Below are 25,082 nucleotides of genomic sequence, written 5' to 3' on the forward strand. Positions count from 1 at the left end.
TGACTGAATGAAAGGCTTAGCTGGAAGCTGTTTGCTTCCCTGAGTGCTACCGTGTCACTTCTGAATGAAAATCAGTAACTTTTTAGTAATTACTAGTAAAACTTTCATCACGTTCCTAGGGGAGATGTTTTAAATGATCTGCGAATTCTCTGCACACTTAAAACCAGATCAAAACGCTCCAGTGAGGTTTACTTTGCCCCCATATAAAACTTGAAGCTGCCTGCTGTACCCATGGCTGTGGATTGACGAGGCTTGGCAGAGCAGCTTGGCCTGTGCTTGTCATCCTCAGGAGGAGTGAGGGTGTGAAGCTCCTCTGGATCACTTCCTCTCTGTAGGGTGGCTCAGAGCTGATTAAAACAAGAAACAGCCTGCCCTCAGCCTGGAGGAGGCTCATGGCACTCTTGGGAGCACAGGGGAAGGTGAGGGGCGAAGAGCCACTGGGACAACGGGGAGGAATTAGTGGCCAAGCTAATCCCTGAAACAGCTGCTCTGGGGAGCGTCACCACAGGCTAGGCACAGCCTGGCAAAGGGGAAAGGATGCCTTGTAAGGAAACGAAATCTCCATTAGGTGTCTTGAAATGAATTACTACTTTCACACTGGTGTCTTACTAACTTCAGAGAACGTAGTGTGTTGGATGGGTTTTTCTTGTTTTTTGCATTAACATCAGGAGCTGACAGTTATTTGGATGAAGTTTCAGCAAGCTAATGCCCTCGGTCCTGGGCAGCGGTACCTACACATAAAAGCAAGTACGTGATTCATAGCTGTCTGCGTTCAAAATGCTTGAGCACAGCAATTAAAGATGTGGCTGAAGAATTTGAATTAATATATAGAGACTTAAAGCAGCTCTATTCCTGAGTCAGGAAGTAGTAGGTTGTCTGTATTTAAAGAGATGTTGGTGGCAGAAGGGTGGTTCAGGCACTGTCCACTTATGGTGGTGTTCTGAAGACTCACTTCTTTCTGTGCAAACCAGAAATTAAGACACTAACATTTTTTTATGAACCAGAACTCCAGGCACGATTTATTGCTTCCATATATTGCTTAAGATTAGATCCACTTAAATGCTTGAGATGTGGGTGCTGCCCTCTAACAACCTATCTACAGAAGTATAACCCGTGCCCGCTGCTAGCTCTCCACTCCCAGAGCATGAGCTGAGGTTTGATGCTGTCAGCTCCCTCAGTTGCATACTGGTATTTCAGCAAAAAGCCTTCTTACATGAGCAAATGCATTTCACTCAAGTTTCTCATGTCCTAATGAAAAATCTGCATGTGTATTGGAACAATATTTTTTGAGCAGTTCCTTCTGTGCAAATAGAGCTTAATTGGTACTTATGTTCTGCTTAATTACGCTTCACGTTTTGCAGCAATCTGCTCGACTGAAACACTAGTTCTGTGAAATGGGAAGAAGTGATTCTTTTGGGTGATACTGTCTCATTGGGATGTGATCTGTAGTGTGCTCATTTGGTAGGGGTGTTTCACTCCTCAGTCCTGCTTGGACCAAAACAATTGGTACTTTTGATAATCTCTGCATAGGTGAGTTGCCATAAGGTGGTGGTGAGCCATCCTGTCTGCTGCTATAGGAGGAAAATTGCTCCCAAATTCACTCCTGCTGGGGATGCAAGCATTGCCTTATAGTTCTATGGCAAATGCTGGTTTACAAACTGTTTCCAAACAGGATGGTGTGTATGTTAATAAACAAACCAAAATCTCTTTCTCTTTTTTTTCTTCTTCACACATGAGTTTGCTCACATCTTTTTCAGATTGTGAAAATAAATATTTCCGTTGCTATAAAACAAAAGCAACCAACCAACCAAACAAAAACCCATAAACAAAGCTTCATTTTAGAAAACAATCTGATTTGAAGAAATTGGAACTTAAGGCCACAGTAGAAATAATGACGACTTTTTTTAAAAAAAAAGAACTTTAGCACGATATTTCTGTTGGACAGAATTCCATTGTAGGTGCCTGGCTATGAGCAGACGTATGTTACTGTGTAATGAAGTAAAAATTTATGGAACTGAGTAACTTAACAGAGAAAATGCTGCAAAGAAAATGCTGCAGACAAACTGACCACAAAGTGGTGTAAGTGGAGATGGCTTCTGCCTGTAGTACAATCAACTGTGAATGTTTGTGAGATGTGAAATCTGAAAGATTTTCCAAAATGAAGTTTTCTAAATCGCAGTCAACACTTCAAATCGGTGGAAAATAAGGGGGTTTTTGTTTACTTTCCCAGTCTGTGATGTCTCCCACAAAACAATCTGATTTCTAAACAGCTTCAGTGCCCTGTTTGGGGGCTCAGCCCAAGCTTTCCCATGCATCCAAGGGTGGCTCAGGCACTGGGACCTTCTGCCCCTCCTGGCATGCTCATGGCTGCGGGGCACCCACTGGGCAATACCAGCCCGCAGCAGCATCTGGCCCTTGGGTGGTGAGGCACCCAGCATGTCTTTGGCTGTCCATGCTCGGAGGCTGCTGCAGCAGTCTTTCATATCTGCAGCTGATTTAGGTGCTCCCACCAGCAGGACCGAGCACAGGTGTGCCTTTGGGAAGGCACAGTGAGGCTGTCGATGGAAAGATAATGCACACACACATATATGCACATGCTCTCTCTTCAGGGGAAAAGTCCAAGTCTGGAATAACGAAATCTCAGGTAAGGCTGCAGCTTTGTGATCCCCTGCAGTCATGACATTAAACATGTGTATGTGATCGAGAGTGTCCGTTTTAAGGGGTTTACGGAGTTTAAGTCGTGTTTGGCCTTGCACCGTTGTCTGTTCACTTTCGTTTTCCAAATGGCTGCTCAGTTCTTGTGGCAGTTCTGCAGCCAGAGTGAGTGTGTGTAATCCCACCTGTTCAAAAAGGTGCCTCTGAGGGGGAAAACAACTTCGGTTTTGGACGTGCCTGAATGCACAAATATAAAATTCCATTTTTCCCGTAATAATCCAAGGATAATGTGTCCTTGAATTAGGCACTGAACTAATTACTATTTCTGATTGCTTGATTCCCTCGCATGACATATTCATTGATTATTGTTCTTCCAAAAGCCTTTTTCTAACTCGAAGCTAGAGCAAACCAATGTTCATGGAAATCGGTGCAGTAATAAATCAGGGACTTGAAGTGTCTGATTTGCTTTTCAATGAGGAAAAAAAACATTGGCAGCAATAATTCTTCTCAGAGAGAATAAGTCCATTTGTAATGCATTGTCTTGGCTCATCAGTTAGGTTTTTGATGAATAACCTGTTCAAAACAAAAAGAAAAAAATTAAGTTCAGTTACTTCATTTATAATTCAGAAGTCTCCTTTGACTATTTCATTTATTAAGTGCCCTCTGAAGAGTTTCTGATATTTCTTCTGAAAAAGCATCGCGGTTTGATAGCTTGACATATTCTCATGGTTTTACTTTTCCCTCGCTGCTTTGGAATTGAAATCTCACCTTGGTCCCAGCTCACCCTGCATTTCTGAGGCTGGGGGATCCCATTTAATGCCAGTGGCTTTGTGCTGCTTTTTGGAGGAGATTGCTGCCTCTGTATCCTTTATTTGCCCTCTCTGCACGGAGACTGCCACAATTTATTTTTTTTTCGTCCTCAAGTGGTAATTACTGTTCTAAACTTTAGTCTAGTAAAAGTATAGTAACATGTTTCAGCTGTTAGATTAATGCTGTGAGTAGCTGTGGTAGTAATTTTCTGCCAGGCTAGTTGCCTGTTAATAAGAAACATCTTCTGCAAAACTCCTGTTTGTCAGGATGTAGGGCTTTGTGCCCCTCACTGGAGTCCAGGGCTGCCCCTCTGCTGCTGCCTGTGATGTCTCCAGCCATTAGACTGCCAGGGGAAGGGGACATTTCATTGCAGTAAGCCAGTTAGTAAGTTTTCAGGAAATAGAATTTGCATGAACGTCTTTCCGTTTTCTGTTCCTCGCCTCTATCCAGGACCAATTTTTTTAAAAAATAAAGTATAAATGATGACCTTTAACAGCAAACTTCTTCCTCTACCCAAGCATGACTGTGAGTATCTCAGAGCAACCACAGCTCTGAGCATGACATCCCTGCTGCATGTCCACTTTTCTGGATAAGGCATTGGATGTATTGATGTGTTCATGCACCACAACCCATATTAAACCTCGTTTGCTATACTAGTGCTAGAGTCAAAAGGAACCTCGAGAGCATGTACTGCCAGTAGCTCTGGGAATATGACAAAAGGATCTGGTGCACCTCCTTCAGTCGATCACTGTTTTTTATGTTTATTTAATCAAATGCATGCTTGCCATCAGTTCTTCCTGTTGGTCGTCTTTCAGCCTCGTCACTGTTACTGTTGGCTGCATTCCTTGGACTGCCCTTTGAAGAGTGGTTTAGAAGAAAATACTGTACTTGAAGCGCTGCCTAAATATCAGCCTCGAAAAAATCCAAGTCTTGACCAAGTCCTTGCTGTAACTGGATCTTTGTCTTATGCAACAGCACAGCTCGAAGCAGAGTCAGACCCATTTGTAACAAGGGAGATGCATTAACTGAGCGCTAATGAAGTTGGGAGGATTTGCATGGAGTGCTCAGAAAGTGTTTCTGGATGTGTAAGCGTTATTATTCCCATTTTACTGATGGGTAAATTGCCTTTACTCCTTCCTGTACTGCCGGAGAGCTACTGAGGTGTAATTCATTTCTATGGCAGGGCTGGAAATAGACTCATAAGCAGTTGAATGCTGTGAAATGGCACTCCTGCTTAATGCATTATTGTGAGCAAAAAATGCTGATGATGCTATTGATGGTCGTGGCTGGGAGGCTGAAAGAAGCTATCGGTGCTATCAAGCAAGAGAGCTTTTAGGTTGCATTGCAATTCATGTTAGACGTTCGTCTTGTGGAATATTTGGGCTCTGTGTCCAAGTCCTGCGAAGGATGTAAGAACTGATTTGCGTGAACTGTTTTGTGTTTCCAGCAAAACACCGCAAGTTCTACAAAACTCCTTTTTCAGGGGAATGGTGTGTTCTAATGTTTGTTTCTTTGATTCCCTGAAAGAGAAATGACTTTTTGATAATTCTTCTGTGAGGCCGTTAATGTGCCGGGAGGATTTTCTCGCCGGGTTTAAGGTTTCCTGTTGCAGGGCGTCTGAGAAGGAGCAGAGTAGGGGTTTGTTGTTGAGTTTTTTTGGGGGTGGGGGGAAAAAAGCTTCATTATCTATCTTCTTGCACTTCTACAGTTTAATTGTAGCCATGACTTATTAGGTGCCACTTAGTGTTTGAAAGGGATTGATTGTGGCTGCTTGTCCTTGGATTAGCTCTTCAGACAGGCTTTTTCAAGGCTCTAGGAATGTAAAATTGTGTTTGAGACAGAACAGAGAATCTCCTGTTCCGTGGAGTTCATTACTGGTGGTTGGGAAGAAGTTGTACAAACTGAAGCCTGGATTGCTGTTGGGACAGCTAAAGGATTTCTGGAAAACAGCAGAAAACGTTGCAAAACACACAAGCAGTGTTGGTGGCAGTTTGGACACAGCTCTAGGCAATGCTTTTGCCCAAACTCCAGCCCGAACCCGAGCTCTTGAGGTTGAGCACCACACAGACGATTTGCAGCACTAAAAACTGTTTTCACAAAATGCCTAGTGTAGGTGTACTGTCCTAGGGCGTCCAGCCCCTCGGCACACCCCAGCCTGGCTGCTTGCCGGAAAAGGTGTTTAAGGAGATAGGTGTTCCAGAGTTTTACTCTGATAATGAGCACATCTCTTAATTCATTAGACACTGCCTAGAGCTATGTCCAAGCTACCAGCCTGCAACCTGTACACCCACCTACTGAACTAAAATGGCATGTTCTTGGAGGAGATAGCCTTTAATACCCCAACAAAACACACAAAATGGAATTACTTTCAGAAAGTGACTGTGTGCCAGCCTGAGCTGTCCTTTGTGCAGAGATGTTTGAATATGAATTGAAGGAGAGATGCTGAATGTGTTCACCATTTCAAATTAACAAAGTAAAATGGAAAGTGCTGCCAGGCTCCGTGGTCTGTAAAATGTATGTATTGCAGGAAATACATTCGTTTAACAGACCATGCAAAAATTATTCAACTATATAAAAAGTTAGTACGTAAATATTTTTCATTTTTTACTTCTTTTCATTTGGGAATTGGTGTGTTACCACATGGCATTTCAATGTCGTGTTTCAAGGCTAAATAACGTACTATGTTTCTTACAAAGCACGAAAATAATGAAGAGTGTGCTTCTCACTTTCCAGTGTGAGTAGTGCAACATGAAGCTTTGTGGCTTAAATTGCTGTGTTATGACAATGTAGGGAAATGTGATTTTTTTTTTTTAAACGGTAAGGAGTAACACTGAGAAATGGAATATGCTCATAACTCTGCTACTCATGACATCACTCAAAAGTGAGCAAGACTGAAGTGTGCCAAAGGCTGTTTGTCCTGAGAGACTCTTGGTGCAATTCAGGAGGAGGGGTGAGGCAGAGGTGTTGAGTTAAAAAAGGGGATCGTGTCCAGCTCAACATTACCAGCAGGTGGTACCTTAAACGGACACGAAGGCAGTGGGTAGTGCTGCTCGGGTCTGTAGAGGAAGCAGCTGAGGTGCAGCAGCTGGAGCAGCTGTCCTGGGAGCACGTGGTGAGAGGAGCCTTTACTGCTTCCAGTGCTGCAGCAAGCATGCAGCTTGTCCTTCACCACTGCTGGGCAGGTACTGAGATCTTTATTTTCAATTTTTTATCCCCCCAACTACTCAGAGAAGCACAGATCACATACTTTGAAGAGGTTTTTCAACTGACCTAACTAGAGCCTCCCATGGGCAAAGAAGCTCCTATTGTGGGCTTTTACTTGCCACCTCCCTAACAGACATGACACAACGGCAGGACAGTAGTTTTTGCACTGGCTCCGTTACGTTTATGAAACAAATTTCAACCTCCCTGAGGGCAGAGAGGTTGTGCTGGGGCTCCTGTAACTGAGAAAAGAACGGAGCTGGTTGAAAATAATCCTGGAGCTAAGGAACCATCCCCTCAGTATGTTTGGCAGTGAGGGATTTGTGCAAAAAGTCATTTTATATCTATTCTATTGAGCTCCTTTAAATTCATTCTATTAAACAAACAATTAGTCCAGTTTAGAGTCTAAAAAAAACCTGCCTTCTGATTTTGAAAGCTTTCTTGATAAACAGGAGATCTGGGCAGATGTACCTCTGGCCAGCTCAATGTCCCATCACACCCTACAGCACTTTACTGCTCTGGTTTCCTGAAAATAAGACAAAAAGGAAAATATCTTCTTTTTACCTTGTTCCAGAACTCTGCTCTACAATAGGATTGGGGTTTGCATGGAAATAAATACTGTCTGCCATGTTTATCTTCTGAGATAATAGAATAGGAACAAAGTCAGACACTAATGTTGAGGCGTGTAACGGCTTCTCGGCCAGCACAACTGGACTGACATAAAATCCACTGTTGTTCAGAGAGTTTCCGAAATTTCAGAGGACTAGGCACGGGCAGAAATAAAAAATGCTGCCATGCAGATATTGCAGGGGAAACGTAAGCATCTTATTAGCTTGCCACTGCTGACATAGGATTGCGTGATTGCAAATTCAATCTTTTTCTCCATTTTTCTGTCACTTCTTACTGTAACTTAGTTTGATACCTGCAAGATTTGTGTTTGATTTTTCTTCATCTTTCTTTAGGCTATGAAGAAAAAAAAAAAATCTTAAGTCAAATTAAATTGAAAAATGAAACTGGATTTGTAACATTGAAGTAGAGTTTTACACTGGCTTTGCTGCCACAGTTCTGTTGCAGCTCACTCGGATCAGGTGCAAGTGGGCAGTCCCATCCCATGAGCACAGCCCTGATGGTTTGGTTATGGCATTTTCCTGCTCTTTGTAAACAAGCTAGCATGTTAGAAATAATCCTCAGAAATTACAAACCAAGTTTCTGCCAATTTCTTTTCATTTTCATTGATCTGTAGTTGCTCAGAAATTCCTCTATTTCCACTGTCCAGAGAGTAATCCATAACCTGGGGGTTTTAGGGGGGGAAAAAAAAAAAATCATAAGACTTCTCTTGGAAGAGGTAGCATATAATCAAGTCCTCCATAACTGCTTCTGCATGTTTTAGGAAGAGGTTTTATAAGTGGTGGTAACAACTTTTGTACTATTCAATATGCTAAGTATACATAAGCTATGAATTTGAGATGATAATGAAGAAGTTTTCTGTTGAGTTTATTGAAAAGTGCCATTTTTCAAAAAAGAGCTATTCAGTGTTAAATAAAAAATATAGACTGTGAGCTGAAAACTCTTAGTTCTGATTTTAATAATCAGGAAGGGAATTAATTTTCAGTTAAACCATTGAAAGGCGATTCTGGGAAGTTTCATACAAAGAAGAAAAATGTATTGTTACAAGAAGCTTTTTTCTATTGCTCTTTTTTTAAGGGCTTTTTTCCTATCTCTGTAAAGAGGAAAATAAAACATTGTTTATATCCAGAAGGTGTTATCTACAGTCTAAAGTTTTGATAACCTGCAAAGTTATGCACTACAGGAAGAATAGCTCATCTTCCTCTTTTTGGCAGCACATCTGTTGTATTCCTACTGTCTGTTAATCATCTCTGATGCATCTTTGTCTTTTCAAGGCCCATGTTTCCAGTGAGACCTCTCCATGTGCTCTGGCTCTTTTTATTAATTGATTTCATCTTTGCTAAGTCAGGAACTATTATCATGCTTTCTCTAATGACTGCATTTACATTTCTTTGCTCTGATCAGTGGAAATTAGTTTGCAGCTAGTGTTAAGATGCAGATTTAGAACTACACTTATTAGACTTGAAGTGGGAGATTTTTATTTCCTGTCCTCAGGTTACTCAGCAAAGTGGGATTTTCCCAGCAGTGGGTAACATCAGGGTTAATGGTTCAACACCTTTTGCTTCAGCAGAGATCTGGGACCTCTTTAAGCAACCTGTTTGTTCTCTTTATTGCAAACCTGTCTTGGATTGAAAAGGTTAAAACAGTCATATCATTACACTGCTTGTGGTCCAGCAAAGTTTATTAGATCTTGCTAATTGCTTTCAGTAAAGCTTCTAGTATGTTCTGCTCTGTCTCTGGCATGTGTTGTGGACGTATACAATTTAAGTCCCTGGTTTGTTGTAGGCTCTTTGCTCTTGAGACCAGCTTCCTTGGAAGTATTCTTGAAGTTTCAGTTCAAAAGGGGAAAGTGTGGAGTTATCTGTAGTCACTAATCTATGAATGATATCTCTGTGGGAGTTAGCCAGTCATTCAGGATTCAGTTCTGTTATTGACCATCTCATGTGACTGTCCTCAGTATCATCACTGCTTGTTCACTGCGGCTGCCAACTGGAGCATCCACTGTAGTTTGCTTGTGTTGGTCTTGATTTTCCCTGGAATTGTCAGGCTGAGAAGAACTGAGCCAGAGTTATCGAGGCTGAGTACCACAACTCAGCAATACTGTCTGACCAGGTGTTTTCTCATTGTATAGGTGATGCTGTTGGGAAGCCATGTTCTGACATTTACTTCTGCCAGTTTTGTTTGCAGGCAGATTATTAAATTCTCCAATGGAGAGTCAATTCTCTCAATTTCTGCACCAGTTTAACATCTGGTCTCAAAGACTCTTTCGTTTAATCTAGTTATGAATCTGACAAGAGCAAGCTGACACTAAAAAAGCTCACAGTGAGAGTAATGCAAGGAGGTTCAACCCCTACAACAGATTAATGCTGTTGTAAAGTGTGATGCGTGTAAGCCATCTTCTCAAATGTGCCAGGAGGAAAATGCATGCTCACTTCTAAACATGTTTATTTTCTTATTTAATGGGAGATTATGGAGCATGAGGATTGTTTAAATGGCTTTAAAAAGATTCATGGTGGAATTTCTCAGACTTAAGATTTCAGGTGAAGGCCTTAAGTTGATCGTAGCTTGCTCGGGGTACCACGGGGTTTGCAGAGATGGGCTGCTGCAAGATTTAGTTGGAGAATGGGGTCTTGGTGTTTTCTGTCTACTTAGAGAAAAGCAATGACTGGTGCAGCATGTGCAGTGTGAGCTTAGGCAGTCACTGCTCTTCCTATAACTCTCCCTACAGAGAAGCACACAGCAGTGAGAATTGCTCAGTTTTGGTGCCTACTTGATCCTGGTGTCCGTTGGGGGCACATGGATGCACCAACTGTGGGACAAAATGTGCTGGCTGGTACATGAGAGGAAACCAGGTGGGCTCATTGGTGCCTCCCAGGCAGCAGCAGCAGGTGAGATACTGTAGAGCTGACAGAGTGGTGAGAGGCTCTTTAGGAAGTTTTGGGTAGCTGGAGGCAGGGACTATGTGGAAATGAAGGAAATCGATGATGCCAGACAGTCTGAGGGCAGGAGCTGCCCAGGAGGGAGGTGGGGTCAGGGACCTGCAGGTAGCAATATTCTGACCAAAACTCCTGTGGCTTTTGCAGGTTATTGCAGTTGGTATTGAGTACCAAATCGTCCAGTAAAAAGAAATTGATGCTATGAGAAGCCAAATACATATCTTTAAATTTAAAAAAAAAAACTTTTAACCTAATTTGCTAATGAAACTTTCTCCAGAGGGCGTGAGGATACTACAAAATGACCATGTTGCAACTGAAGTGACTGCAAAGAGCATCAGTTGCAGAGTCTTCCAGACCACCTGAAACTTCCTCACCTTTACTAATCATTTCTTTTCTTTCTACAGCTGTCAAAGAGCTAAACTGTGGAGAGGAGGCAGCAGGCTGCGGGCCCCTCTTGCTACCCCTCAGCAGACTTAAGAAATTGCATGCCAAGTCCTGCTGACCCCTTATCAGAGTTGCCAGGATGACTGCTGCATCGCCGTCTTGCTGTGTGCATGGGTGCTTGCATGGGTGCATGGCTGGGTGCATGCTGCCTTTCACGTGCTGCCCTGAGTTTCATGGTCATGCTGGGGACAGCAAGCTCTTCCTTTCCTGCACCTTAGGGTAAGGGAAAGGGGCAATTCAGAAAAAAAACCATGTAAAATACATCTGGAAACAATCCTACAGTCAATGGGAAAGGAGACCCCATGGCACTTGCAGAACACATCCAATGTCATCTTAAAAGTACCAAAAGACAAAGCTGTGTATGGTTGTTGCTTTCTTTTTGTTAAATTTTTTTCTTACTTTTTCCTAGACCCTGCCCGATGGTTTTACGTGTATCAGAGAGGTAAAATTTAAACCAGTTTGACTCTATCGGTCATATAATTTTTGTAGCAGAAGTTTTCTTCAGCCAGGAAACAGGTTCCCCTTGACTTAGTTTATTCTCACTTTCTATGCCAGCAGCAAACAGAATTAAAGGTGCTTGAAAATTGCCCAGTTCCTGGGTGAGGCTGCAGCCTGGACAGACATCGAGTCCCCTCTGATGAAGACAGTCCAGCTTTTGCTCAGCCTCCAAGTCCTTCTTGTGCAGTGCTTTATTGCATGACGTGCTAAGTCAAGTAGGTAGCAGTTCTGGTACTGTCCATGTCAAGTTTCGAGATGGTATTAGTGGGAATTTTCCCAAAATCATCGGAGGGAAGTGATTTTTCTAATGTTTCTAGTGAGGGTGTGGTTGGGTGGGTTGTTTTTTTTTTTTTTGCAAATTCACCTTTGAACAACTGTTCAGAGGAAAGCACTTGTCCCAAAAGCACATTTTTCCACAGCATCCCCATGGAAAAGCAGCAAAGCACCCAGCCAGCTCTCAGTGGTTTTTCACCTGTTTTGACAAGATGCATCACTTATAAATGTTGCTTCAGATAGGTGGGAATGTGCAAGGAAAATTGAAAAGAAAGTGCTGTCCCAGGTAAGGTCCAGTGCACTGGAAGGACACCCTGTGTCTCCTGCCCTGGGGATGGCCGCAGCAAAGCTATTTCTTACGATGAGCAGAGTTAATACAGTGTCTGCAGGAACACTTGAAGTCGAATTTGACGTTATATAATTCATGTTCAAATCGTTGTACCTGGTCATAGCTGTGTGCCAGAAAAAGATGTTTTGGAGCTACCCGTGGCCTCTGACTATTCCTGCACCTCCTTTTTCAGAGTATAACCTGTTCTAGCTTCTCTATGTACAACTGGGAAACTCATTAAAGGAGTCTAGAGGAAGAGGAAAGTATTTATACATTATGTTTTGCATAGCTCATTGCAAGGATTAGCTAAGAAATCTTAAAAGTCTGGTTTTTTAAATTAAATCTCAGAATTTTATACACTGTCCTCACAAGATAAGCTTTCATGTAGCTTATCTCTGTGACTTGTGGTGTTGCAGATTCCCGTGGGCGGAACAACCTTGCTAAGCTTGACTGGTTGTGTAATGAATCAGATGTTGGCCATTTAGTGGTGAAGATAGACCTGAAAGAGTCAAAAAATCATTTCAGGAGAAGGGAGTGAATAAGGAGGCACAGGTTCCTTTTTGGTTTATTGACTGGAGAGTTCCTTTGGTTTGGAAACTGATCTCTCCAGCCAGGCAATAATATTAATGATAATAACAATAATTTGTTAATAAAGGGCGTAATAATTTAACATATTTAATATTTGATACGTCAGTAGGTATCTTAGTGCCATTTTTTATTCATGTTTGTCAGGAGCAGATTTTACTTAACTGTTTTTTAGGACTCATAGATGTGCAGATACATGTTTGTAAGTTCTAGTTGAGCAGTCACTCTGGGAATGTCAGCAGGAAGAAGCCCACAGCATTCTTATCTGCCATGCTAGCCTTGCTGGTTTGTAAGTGTTTGCTAGATGTGGTCTCCGAAAGGCTAACACTTAGTTTTTGTCTTGGTGGAAGCTTAGAGGGACTTTTTACAAGGGTGCGTAGCGATAGGACAAGGGGCAATGGATTTAGACTGAAAGAGGGGAGATTTAGATTGGATATAAGGAAGAAATTCTTCACTATGAGAGTGGTGAAACACTGGAACAGGTTGCCCAGAGAAGCTGTGGCTGCCCCATCCCTGGAAGTGCTCAAGGCCAGGTTGGATGAGGCTTTGGGCAACCTGGTGTAGTGGAAGGTGTCCCTGCCTGTGGCAGGGGTGTTGGAAGGAGACGAATCTTTGAGGTCCCTTCCAACCCAAACCATTCTGTGATTCTATGAAATACGTGGAACTGCACAGAAATATTTTGACTGTTCCCGATAGCAGAGCTATACTTGGTAGCTGCCTTTGTCCCGGGGATCTGGAACCACAGACCTCCAAGGATGTCACAAAAGCAGTGTTTCCTACAGCTCCTACTTACACCAGCGGGAGGGAATGCTGAAGCCCCTGGGCAGGGTCTGCATCAGCAGCTCTGGCCTCACTCCCGTTCTCATACATAGGGAGCACTGGCAGACTCAGGCCTTCAGCTATTTCTCTTCATGAAATTTTCAAATATTTGCAGTTGCTTTCCCACAAGCACAATCTATTTCCTGCGAGATCTGGAGGAAGCAAGTATTCTGTCTGGAGATTAATTTCAAAGATGTTGTGGATAAACTAGAGTTAATTTTTTCTTCAGGTCTTTACTCCTAAAATATAGCTAATGTTTTTTTAATAAAAATAAGATGCAGTGTAATAATTCTTGCACATAATTTAATCCCCTTCTGCTGTATATGTAAAATTACCCATTTCATCTAATACTTGTCAGTTTTACAATTAACACTGGGCACATTAGCTGTGTTTTACATCTTGATTTTTTTTCTTTAACAAAAAGTGAATTTATTATAAGCAACATGTTTTCAAATACCTCCCATTAGCCCTGGAGCCTGGTGCTACATGGTTCCACCTTGCAGCCTTTGGAAGCAGAGGACAGGGTCATTTGCATTTTTATTAAATCATCATTTACACCCTCCCTTTAAACTGTGTGCTAGGCCTTGGGTTGTCCTTGGCCGAACCTAACGATGTAATGAGACATTGCTGCTGCTCCTTTGCCAGGCACATGGGTCGGAGGGCTGGGAATGCTGCAGGATTTCAGGTGTGGCTGCGGCAGGAAAGGTGTTTGGTGTTTCTGGTGTCTCACAAGTGAGTTTGGCCCGGTGAAACCAGCCCTGTGCTTTTGTGCAAGATGCTGCTTGTGCAGAGGCAGCTGCCAGCGAGAGGAAGGACGGGCAGGTTGAGAAATTTGGGCCCAGTGGCTGTTCAAAGCCAGGGCTGAGGAAGCAGCTGGGAAATCACACCCAATTGTTTCCTGTTTTACAGTACACAAGTGCAACTTTGGTGTTGTCTGGGGCCAATTTAATGTGTTCCGTTTATGAGGAGAGGATTGGTGGATCTAAAGAATATTGATTGGGCATTTTTGTGTGCAAAAGGTCACTAAAGAGAATATTAGATGATGTGCTGTCAAAAGAGGATTGTATGACTTGGCTTCTGTGCTGCCAGCAGCACTTTGTCAGCCCTTTGTGCCAGTGCTGGCGAGTTACTGACGGGGTCTCTAACAGGTGTTGCACGTGTAGGAACGGATTTTGGGCAGTGCTTCAGTTTGTGTAGCTGTCCTTGATGTCCGCTATGTTACTTGTGTATTTTTAAGATAAATTGACCATGAAACAGTGTTTTCCATAACACGGCAGATAAATATGCCTGTGTCCAATGGAACAGAAAGATCTGGAAAAGTGGAATATTGGGGCAGATTGTGTTCCTTCAAAATCAATAGATTTCTTGTCTTTAGAACGAGTAAGGGAAGGACTGAGTCCCTCTGCCTGGTTCTCTGATGGAGAGTAGAAGTGACCTGTGGTTGAAAATTTATTTTCTACAATGATGAAATAATTTTGTTCATAGGCATATAGATGTAGAAGACAGCTTTTACATGAATAGCCTTAAATTACTTCAGTTTATCACTTGGAAAAATGCAAATTCTGTTCAGCAAAGTTTACACCAGTGAAACACAAGGCCGTTTGCAGGCAACGGAAACATTTCCTAAGTATGGAAATCTTCAACTTGTACAGATAACCAAAGGTAACATTAGAACAAATATGAAAGGCTGCATAAAGCAAGCCTCTAAGTAATTTCCAAAGTGTATTCAGTTAAAATACTGATCTACTCTAATGAAAAGTCATTCTCTGCTCTTAAGCAAGCAGCAGAGAAATGAATTACAGCATCTTTCATTAGCAACAATCCATAAAATATGCATGTACATGTAAGTGTTTCAGTATTATTTTTCTTTGTAAAGTGAAGCCACTATGTATTTTGTCTGATATACAGAATGTGCTTATCCTGTGGCCTAAGAAAATAGAGACCGTGTTTTGCACAAAAATGCAAAATTAAGTAATTATTATAACCTGGACCTACTTTGGACTAAGATTACCACAGGCACTTGCACCAGACTCAGATTTCATACCTTGCTATTAAAGAGCCATAAAAATATGGCCAGAGACAAATTCTAAATCAGAAAGTGCTCCTTTCCATTCCTCCAGTTTTGAACACATGGAAAGCGTAACAGCTGAGGAAATGCATGAGCAGGTTGGGTACCAGCTGAGCAGTGCAGGCGATTGCAAGGCTGAAACACAACTCGCTGCAGCCATCTGGCGTGGAAGGGATTAATCCAGGGATGATTTCAACAAGTGTTGGAGCTAAAAGAAGAATGCATTATCATTTATCAGTACCTGCAAGCAGGAGAAACCTCTTGCTTTGGTTACTGAGTCCGCCTAATTGGTAAGCACAGATAATCCAACAACAACCACAAAAAAATTATGCTTTGAGATCCAAACCAGTAAGTTTGCACCTATTTGCTAAGGTTCAAGTTCTCACTAACCAGCTGTGTGGTACCAGACCCTGAGGTGAGTGTCTCCACTGAGCAGGGCAGGAGCTTAGTGCCAGCTCGAAAGGGATGCTGGAAGCAACGGCGGCTGGTCACGCGTGTCAGCTGAGCTGGGGAGGTGCCATGTCCATCCCTGGCAGTGTCTGCAACCCGTCCCTAGGGCTGTTCCTGCACTTGCAAATTGAAGGAGAAGAAAATTAACTTTAAACCAGTGGCATGCCTGTTTCCCACGCTCACATCTCTCAGGGTGTTCAGCAAGCTGTAAACAGGGCAAAACTGAGGAAGAACATGATATTAGATAAAATATCTTAACATCATGCTTTCCTAATAAAGCTTTAAATTTGCATGTATCTACGTATATACGCTTCTGCTTGCGCTCACCACCATAAAGTGAGCTTCAGTTTAATAAAATTGCAGTGTTTATACATGCGAGGGCTCATATTTCATACAGTGACATCCCTGAGGAGCTGGGAGGGACTGAGCCACTGTGATAATGAAAATGTAAATAAGAGGAAATACAATATACATGACAAAAGGCAAGGGCAGATGAGGAAGTGACAATCTCCTCTTTTGTCACTGAGATGACTGTGGTGAATTTATAGAGTGTCAGAGAATAGAAGAAAAACGTTTAAAAGAGCTAAATTGAGAGAAAACACTGAAAGGAAACAAATAATGACAAAAAAAATCTTTGCGGGAGGTGGGGACTGTTGAGTTGGAAGCAATCGGTTTGCACAGAAGAGCAGTTTGTGTCCTTAGGTCTCCGGGCACAGGTCCTCCCTGCTCCGAGGTCTGTGCTGCGACCGCTGCAGGCTTGCGCCAGGAAAAATATATTTACTGATATTTATATATATTTATATATATATACTGATATATATAAACAGATATTGCCAAAGGGAAACATTTGAACACAGGATGGTGACTGAGAAAAGTTCAAATGTGGATATCTGATGAACACAAAGGAGGCAATGTTTGACCTGTGAGGCCTGTTAATGTGAAGTAGATACTCCTAAAGGAAGTTTTAGCTTTTAAAACAAATATTATCATGAAACATCACAGAAAATAGCTCTTTGTTGGCAAGTGATAGACAAAATGACCTAGTAAGTCTGTCTTGTACATATTTTCTGCAGTGAGGCTCCAAGAAATGCCCAGGACTGTTCTGTTGCATCAGGGCATGTTCCACTGAAGGAACCATTTCTACCATTTTTAGAGTGTGTTTACTGGAAAATTATTAGTCTGGTGCTGGCTTGAGTGCCCCCTTGGCCAGATCTAAAGCATCACAAGTTTTTTTGCCAAGTTTCAAAATCTTTCCCTTGGGAAAGGAAGAGGAAGCAGATGAAAGGATTAACCCACAGGGAACCTTCAGATCCTCTTCAGAGGCAGAGATTAATGCTGGTTCTGGAATAGAGACTGGAAGGAAAAAATAGAGCGTCCCTTTGAAAGGGATGAATTTTTCATAATTTCCTTTCTGCAGTTTGTTGTAAAGAAGAGAGCTACGTTTCTCAGCATGGGAAATAGAATCAAATTTACAACAATCATCTGGCTTATTTTTAACATAGAAATATCTGCTCTGGGGGGCCGAAACTTGTCAACTGATTGTTGAAAAAACCTGTTCTTGCAGGACAAACTGAAGAAGATGAATTGCACTCTTGAAATAATGATTCGTTGAATAAGGCTAGTTCTGTCAAAAGACAATATATCATTATTAAATTACATTGTTTACCAAGTAATATTTTTAAAAACAAATTCCAAGACCCTAGTTTTGGGTGTGCTTGTATAAAGGACATCTGTAAAAGCCAGAGAAGTATGAATTCTGAGCTGTAATTCTGCAGATTGTCTTTAAAGCTGTCATGGAGCTGTAGAGCAAGTTTTCCATGAGTGAGACCTTTTTCTTTAATTATTTGGTTTTTAGAACACTAACACAAATTCCAATAAGTGTTTTAGAAACTGATTACTTAAGAAGTATATGGCAAATAAAATACCCACAAAAAAGTTAGTCATATCAAAATGCTTTTGCAAAGAATGTGACTTTTCTCAGCTGGATCTTTCCTGCCTCTGTAGAAACCATGTGAACAGCCACATCGTATGAGCGTAAATAAAACCAGGTATAGGAATAATCCAACAGGCTGGCACAACTGCACGGCACAAAATGCCCGGCTTCCTGTGGAAAACTGAAACAACTGCCAAGGTCATGTGTGATAAAGTGCTCGCTGCATTGGGGCACAGCAGGGAAAGGCAGGAGGAGTCGTCCGGGGTTGCGTGCAATTTGGAAAGGGTTTTAGGTAACTTACAGGTTACCAAAGGTAAATAAAAGGTATTTCCTGTACAACATATGGATTAGCGATGAGTCTCCCTAACCTGGCTCCCTTCTACATGGATTTCCTCTCCTTTTTTCAACAACTCATTTGCCTTCCCTCATGTTAAGGAATTTCTTCCCCACTTTTTTTTTCCTCTCTCTACAGCTTCTTCCGCATTCCTTTGTTTTGCAACATTTGTTCTCCTTCAAAGAAAATGACTTTTCCCCCTTATTTCATATTATCTATTCTTTTTCCTATAGAACACATCCTTTTCCATCTCCTTTCTTCTAACAGAAGCTATAATTTCTAGACTCTTTGTATCCCCTTTGTGTGGAGAAAGTGTCTCCTTCAGGCCTTTTCTGGACACTTGCCAACGTTCAGTCATTTTCTCTGCATCATAAATGGTTGTGATACTCTCCCTCTGTCCCATGCTATTACAAAGTCTATTACCTTTATTCCCTTGATGTGCAAGGGACCTTGAGCACGGTATTCAGGCGTGTTTTCACTGCCTAAGCCCCAGAAATGCTGACTGGGAAACTCTAGGCAGAGGATTAGGAGGATGGCTCATTCCGAAATCACCAGTATTTCAAACTAATTTCTTAATACTGAAACAATGAACCGATGTTAATTACCCATTATTACTCATGTGTGTCCTCCCTTAATAACATTCATATCTATGTACAGAATTAATTAGTTTGGATGACAAGATAGCTTTATTCTGGTCTGCGCTTTCACTGAGCCAGTCTGTTCTGAATTCATCCCTTTTCTCTATTCAGAGTGACTCCATTTCCTTGCACACTTCTCATTAAATTCTTGACTTGCAGCAGGAATTGCTATACTGTACTAGATCCCAATAACCTAAGATGCTTTTACAGGGCACAAATTGTGCTGTTTTGATAGTAAGGCGAGTGTTAGCTTTTATGCCAAGCAACTTTTGAATGTAGATGGGATTTTTGTGTCAGCTGAAACCTGCATCAGGTCCTTGAAGTTTAGAGAACCTCAATTTGACATACACTTAAGCATCTGAATATATCTGGGCATCACCTACACTGCTGGGGAAATGGGCTTGACAGATGAAAACATGCATCAGAAGAGAGATGAGATCACGGTAATAAAGGATGTGGTACGTCTCAAGTATTTTTCTTCCTTGTGAGAGAGTGATTTCTTTAATAAAATGCATATAAGTATTTTTTTATTGCTTATCTGTTTCCCCAAAAAGTCCATACAAACGCAGGCTTGATTCATTCCAGACTCCTCATCTATGGGCATAATCTGAAATTCTCCTACAAATAAATTGACCTTTAGTGTCTCGAATTAGCTTTTTGGTTAGTACTCAGGAAGAGTTTCTCTCACAGTTTACCCTCAGTGTAATGTCGTTGTCTAACATGCTTAAGCATGTCTGCTCTCTCACTTCTATTTGCACAGCTTTCTTTAAACCTAGTACTTTGAAAGGCCTGCTCCTCCACACTGTTTCAATATTTAGATAAGAAATATCTGGTATTGTCTTTTGGAGCAACTTATCTGCTGTCTGTCCTTCTGTTCTCACTGCCAGTTTTGGCTTTGTGAATGGAGTGGTGCTAATTGGCAGCCCAGTAAGAAATGTGAGCTATTGCTTTACTCATATGGCTTTTATTTTGCTTTCAAGGGGTTGAAAACAGTTATACAGATCAGTTCTGTCGATGGTTTCTTTTTTTTCTCTGTTGATCTTGAAATCCAGTCTGTCCTATCCATCCTGCTAATAGAGCTAAGGTAACAACCAAAATAAATATTTTCCTGTCTTCTCTTTCAGATAAAATTGAAGATGAATTAGAAATGACTACGGTGTGCCATAGACCCGAAGGACTGGAACAGCTTGAAGCACAAACCAATTTCACTAAAAGAGAGCTTCAGGTGCTTTACAGAGGATTTAAAAATGTAAGAACAATACTGCTGTGAACTGAGTCTAGTGTGTATGTCCCTACCAGCCTCAACTGCTCAGCTGCATTTTGTATCAGTCCCCTGCTAAACATTAGTAGTTTTGTGGTAGAGCTCCCCTACTACAGCAAAACGAGCACAATCTGCCTCTCCATCTAATATTTATGGCACTATAATCTGCCTAAAACTGGGTTTGGACGAATATTCAGCACATACTAGTCTCATTAAATTTGTTCCCCAAATGTCAGTAAGCACACTGCAGTTTTCTCAACTGTGCCTGTACTTCAAGATAACCTGAAAATGTTTTTATGGTTACTAATTTAATTCTTGTTGTCAGTTCCTCATGTTCAATAGGAGCAGTAGTGTTTGCTTGTGAATAGCTGCCCAGGATGTTTGGGTTTTGTCCTTTCTCTAGCTGGAGAAATCTTGCTCTTGTAGTAGGATATTATTAGAGCACATTAAGACTATAAGATCCTGCCTAAGTAAGGAATAAGTCTGGAGCAGCAGGATCCAAAAAGAAATGAAAAGTAGATGGGTATCAAGACTGAGGAGACAAGAGAGAGGCTGCAGATTTAGGTGCAAGCAGGAAACGTGCCAGTTGGCATGACTGCGTGCACAAAATGGCACATGCTTGTCTTTGTGAACCACCGCTCCAGCCATGTTCTCCCTGGCAGCAGGGAGTCTGCGGCTCCGTGAGCCTCAGCTTCTAGGTCAGCTGCTGCTGCCTCTTAGGGACCCATCATAATACATTTTGGGGCTACATGAAGCAGATGTTTTATGGACCTTTAAGAGTGAATACTCATTACATAGTTGCCTGAGGGTCTGGATTTAGTCACCCAGGTGGTTCATGCCAGCTGATGTTTTTATGATGATTAATAGATCAGTATTGAGGTAGCTTGATAAACACGATGTGATTTTTAAGTTGTCTTGCAGGACAGCTCCAGCATTTCAGCTACTGCCACAGTGAAATGCTGAAATTGCTTTGAAAGAGAACATGAAGTCGATGGGGTGAAAACTTGCCAAAAGAAAGCTGAGCTCCCTGAAACGTAGGCAGCGTTGAGGGAAGCCTGCTGGATGTTGACATTCTTGACGTTTGATTGAATCGTATCTCCAGTGCGTACTTGACTTCTCCAAGGAGTCTGGTGGTTTCACCCATGATTTCACCACTCACTGAAGCGGGCCAACGTGTAGCTCAGCCTTCTGTATTTAATTGTTTGGGGTGTGTGTTGTATTTGTACAGCCTCTGCTGCACGTAAATGGTCGTTTCGTGCATGAAGTTTTCTAACCGCTGCAGACTGATACTCTGAAACCTCTTCATGCTTTGGGCAGTCAGCAAGAAATCATATGGTTTTTGAGGCAGAGCTTGACAAGTTAACGTACAGTATAATGTGACATGACTGCCTGCAGCAGGAGACTAAACTCAGAGTTCTTAACCGTTGTGTTTTGCTAAGATCTCTGAAATGCCTTCTGTATGGCTGTGTTTGGTGGGAATCCTGCGAGGGAGAGCACTGCTCCACGCTGACGGACGCAAGGAGCTGGCTGTGCCAGCAGCTACAGTGCAGAACAGAGAGGCAGCCTTCCAACTCTCTTAGCAGATCCGGTGTTTACCTCTTGCCCCTCTCCCAATTTTGCCATTGCTTTGCAGTACAGAGGCATTACCTTCCAGGGCAAGAATAATGATAGACAAGTGCATTTATCTTCTGACCTAAACCCTTTCCGAAGACTTCACCAAAAGTCTTGGTACTGGCAATGCTGGCAAGATCTTGCTTTGTATCAGGTGGTTAGGACAAACAGTCTCTTTTCCTACAGCTGCTACGCACATGACGTGCACAAAGCTTTAATATCTAAGGTTTAAATTGAAATGAAGGTGCAGCTTTACCTTTTGTAGCCTGTAAATCATGGTTTCAATGGGATGAGTAATTATGCACAGCAGGCGAACTGACTCAGCTGTTGCCATATTTGCTATTGTACTGAACCGTCTGCTTTTTGGGATGATGTTACAGTGCCATCTGGAGATTCAAAATCCCCATGGGAATACAGTCATTTTCCTCTCTCTGGCTTGTACTTACTGCTTGCTCTCTGTGATTGCACAGGTCTGGTTTAATCATGAGGTGACACCTGGATTATCACAGGGCCATTTACCGGCCCTTGTAGTGGACATGTAGAGAACGAGGTCCTGCTCAGCCTGGCTGCAGTCACAGGAGTTGAAGGCTGGATGTTCATGAACATGGATGGTATTTGGTCAGAGGCAGTAAAACACAGCCTGGAGTAGTCTCTAGACTAGTGCCCTGGCTGACCAGGCTCCTAATTCTCACTAATTTTAGTCCTGCTCTTTCTTTGTCTCTGAAACCTATTTACCCGCTCCTTCCAAACCTTCCTAGTCTCTTCCCAGTGTGTCACTGCTCAGGTCTGGTGTTTCTGCACCAGACTGATGGAGGCTTCCACCAAATTCTGATCCTTTGCCCCACTCCAGAGGAGCAGAGCATGCTAACCAGTGTCCTTGCTGCCTGGCCGAATATTCACTCTCTCTTTGCCTTCAGCTTTCTTTTCAAGTTGTGGAGGGGTGCTGTTGTCCAACATCTCTTGATGCCAGGATCAAAAGTCACTTTATCTTAGCAGTTATTTCTGTCCCCAAGGTGCTCTCTGCATTGTGTAGAATAGTCTGGTTTGCACTTTGGAGTTAGCTGAAGTCAGGCTGGAGCCACATTACCGTAAGGTGTTTGGCCCGATTGCTTTGGTTGTGGTTCTGCAAAAGCAAGGTAACAGAAATGGTAAAAACCACCAGAACCTCTGATGGATCTTGCCTTGGGTTTAGTTTAACAAAATAAAAGATGATACTTTCTGTCTATAATAAACCAGGAGAGGGAATTGTTTGAGCTGAAAGGTATTATGTGCATAGGAACAAAATGGCCATAAATAGGCATAGGCTGGAATTGGAAGAAAGTTTCCAGTCCCCAGAGGAGTAAAGTTTGGGGAACAGTTATGGAACAGGAGGAAAGAGAACATGAAACTATTTTTAAGATTAAAATTGATAAATTGATGACTAATGAAGTGACCAACAACGATAGGGGTTCGAGCTCAGTAATTCAATACCTCCTATTTAGACCATGTTTCTAATGATTTACATTCTTTGGAATTGACTGCATGGATTTAAAAGGATTGGGATTTTTATAGGATATTTTGCTCAATTCAGAATGAGGGGTGGTCTGTACTATTATAGGGGAACTGATTTTTTTTTAACTGTAAGGGATAATTTTCTAATATTAAATCAGAAAACAGACAACTCAAATAACTGAGGGGGTGTTGGAGACATTCTTGCCTTGCTTGAGTGTGAATGTTTAAGCAAATATGTAATGTATTATAAGATCTGTAACAAATCAGATTTTTGAAAACTAAAGCAAGCAGTGTGAGCAAGGTAGAAATGTTCTGATACTTTAATAATCCCCAAAATATCTCTAAACTGGGAGAACACAGTAAAAGCAACAAAATACATAGGATGCATGAATGCTTAGAGATGCAAATCTGGATTGTGGATTCTCAAGGAGAATAATGTTAGTCTGTCTATGGTGAGCTAACTCAGTACCTCTAGTTTAGCAAAACGTGACCCCCTGAGTACTCGTTTTCATGTTCTGACTGAGCTAGCTGAGAACACTCTGATGGACAGGTTATGTTTATGGCTCCGGGGTGATCTTATTGCAGCCTTCCAGTACCTAAAGGGGGCCTACAGGAAAGCTGGAGAGGGGCTTTTTACAAGGCCGTGTAGTGACAGAACAAGGGGCAATGGCTTTAAACTGAAAGAGGGGAGATTTAGATTAGATCAAAGGAAGAAATTCTTCACTCAGAGAGTGGTGAGGCACTGGACCAGGTTGCCTCGAGAAGCTGTGGCTGCCCCATCCCTGGCAGTGTTCAAGGCCAGGTTGGATGAGGCTTTGAGCAGCCTGGTGTAGTGGAGGGTGTCCCTGCCCATGGCAGGGGGGTTGAACTAGATTTTATTTTGAGGTCCCTTCCAACCCAAACCATTCTATGTTTAGCCCCACTTCTGTTCTGCTGCTGATCCCTGCTTGACTGCATTGCATATCTTTGAAAGCAATCAATGAAGTTAATTTCTGATTCCAGAAGAAGAAATAAGAGCAAGTGCCACTTTTGTTTCATTTTCTTTTTGGTTTTGTTTTTTAAATGTGGATTCAGCTCCTTTGTAGTTTAGTATTTTAAAAGAAGTTTGAGAGAGTAGTTTCATATGCATGACTCATGCTGTCAATGCCAGTGATCCATAGTTAGCTTTTTGAAAACAAGGGGTTGTTTCTGTGCTTGACAACACTACAAAAACATGTTCACTGTTCTTGTTGGGCACTTCGAAATAATTCGTAGGTTAAAGAAATGAGAGGTGTTTACCTGAAATCTAACCGCCTGCCATTGAAGGAAGGTCTTACGAACGTTATTGTGATGGACCGTGCTTTTTCATGCTGCCAAGAAATTTTTCTTGAATGAATAAGCCTTTGTCTTCAGTGGAATTTAAACTGATGCTAAGCTTACCTGCTCCTTTTCACAGAGATTTCTTTTGAGTCAGCTGTATTGAGTTGTACTGTAGAGCTAATGAGGCCTCTTGAGCATTATTTGACTCTTAAAAAACCAAAGTTGTGATCAATTAAGTGCAAATGAATTGGTACTCGCTATGAGTCTGAAAGCAATCCAGTTAGAGAGCTAAACAGGCTGATCAACGTCCACACTGCCTCTCCCCAGCACTCCTGGAGGTTTGATGCAAACTTTCATTTGGCTTCCAGATGGAGCATCAGAAGCAATAAGGATCATGTGGAAATTCAGAAAATTTAATCAGGTGCAACGGCCAGAACTGCTACAGGAGACTGCCTCTGCCTCCTCTCCTCTGTGCCCGCCCTTCGTTCTCATTGTTGCTGGCAGTGGGCTGGGGCTTGTAGTAAACAAGGGCTATTAATATGGCATTGTGGAAAATAGAAAGAAAATAATGATCAGTCTCTACGTGTGTAAACTGTCTTTAAGCGTGTGAAGTGATGGTTCTCAGTGAAGAGAATACTTGTATTTGTCAAGATGAGAGAAAGAAATGCATCTGTACATAAGTGTGTTTGGCCAGTAGCACTATGCTAGAAAGGATGGTTAGGTGCTGTGGCAGGCTTAATTTTAAAAAGAATGACAATTTGGTCAAATACTCTGAAGTTCTGCAAAGGCCCAGAGAGGGTCTTGAAGCAGCAGTGCTCCAG

General features: G+C 42.0%; 1 protein-coding gene across 7 annotated transcripts in view; it reads left to right on the forward strand.

Annotated features, from left to right (window-relative positions):
* The window catches only part of KCNIP1 (potassium voltage-gated channel interacting protein 1), a 272,184-nt gene that overhangs the window by 235,733 nt on the left and 11,369 nt on the right, over window positions 1–25,082 (forward strand). For 4 of the 7 annotated variants that reach the window (XM_086621319.1, XM_086621320.1, XM_009980119.2 and 1 more), the window contains exon 2: window positions 19,724–19,848. In XM_086621319.1, the coding sequence (XP_086477445.1) occupies window positions 19,724–19,848 (125 nt within the window). Of the gene's footprint in view, window positions 1–11,082; window positions 11,116–14,308; window positions 14,325–19,722; window positions 19,849–22,110; window positions 22,120–22,388; window positions 22,401–25,082 lie in introns of those variants that run through there. The other 3 variants (XM_009980120.2, XM_086621318.1, XM_009980122.2) reach the window with 3 other exon arrangements.

This window comes from Tauraco erythrolophus, chromosome 16 (assembly GCF_009769465.1).
Source record: "Tauraco erythrolophus isolate bTauEry1 chromosome 16, bTauEry1.pri, whole genome shotgun sequence".
Taxonomy (NCBI): domain Eukaryota; kingdom Metazoa; phylum Chordata; class Aves; order Musophagiformes; family Musophagidae; genus Tauraco; species Tauraco erythrolophus.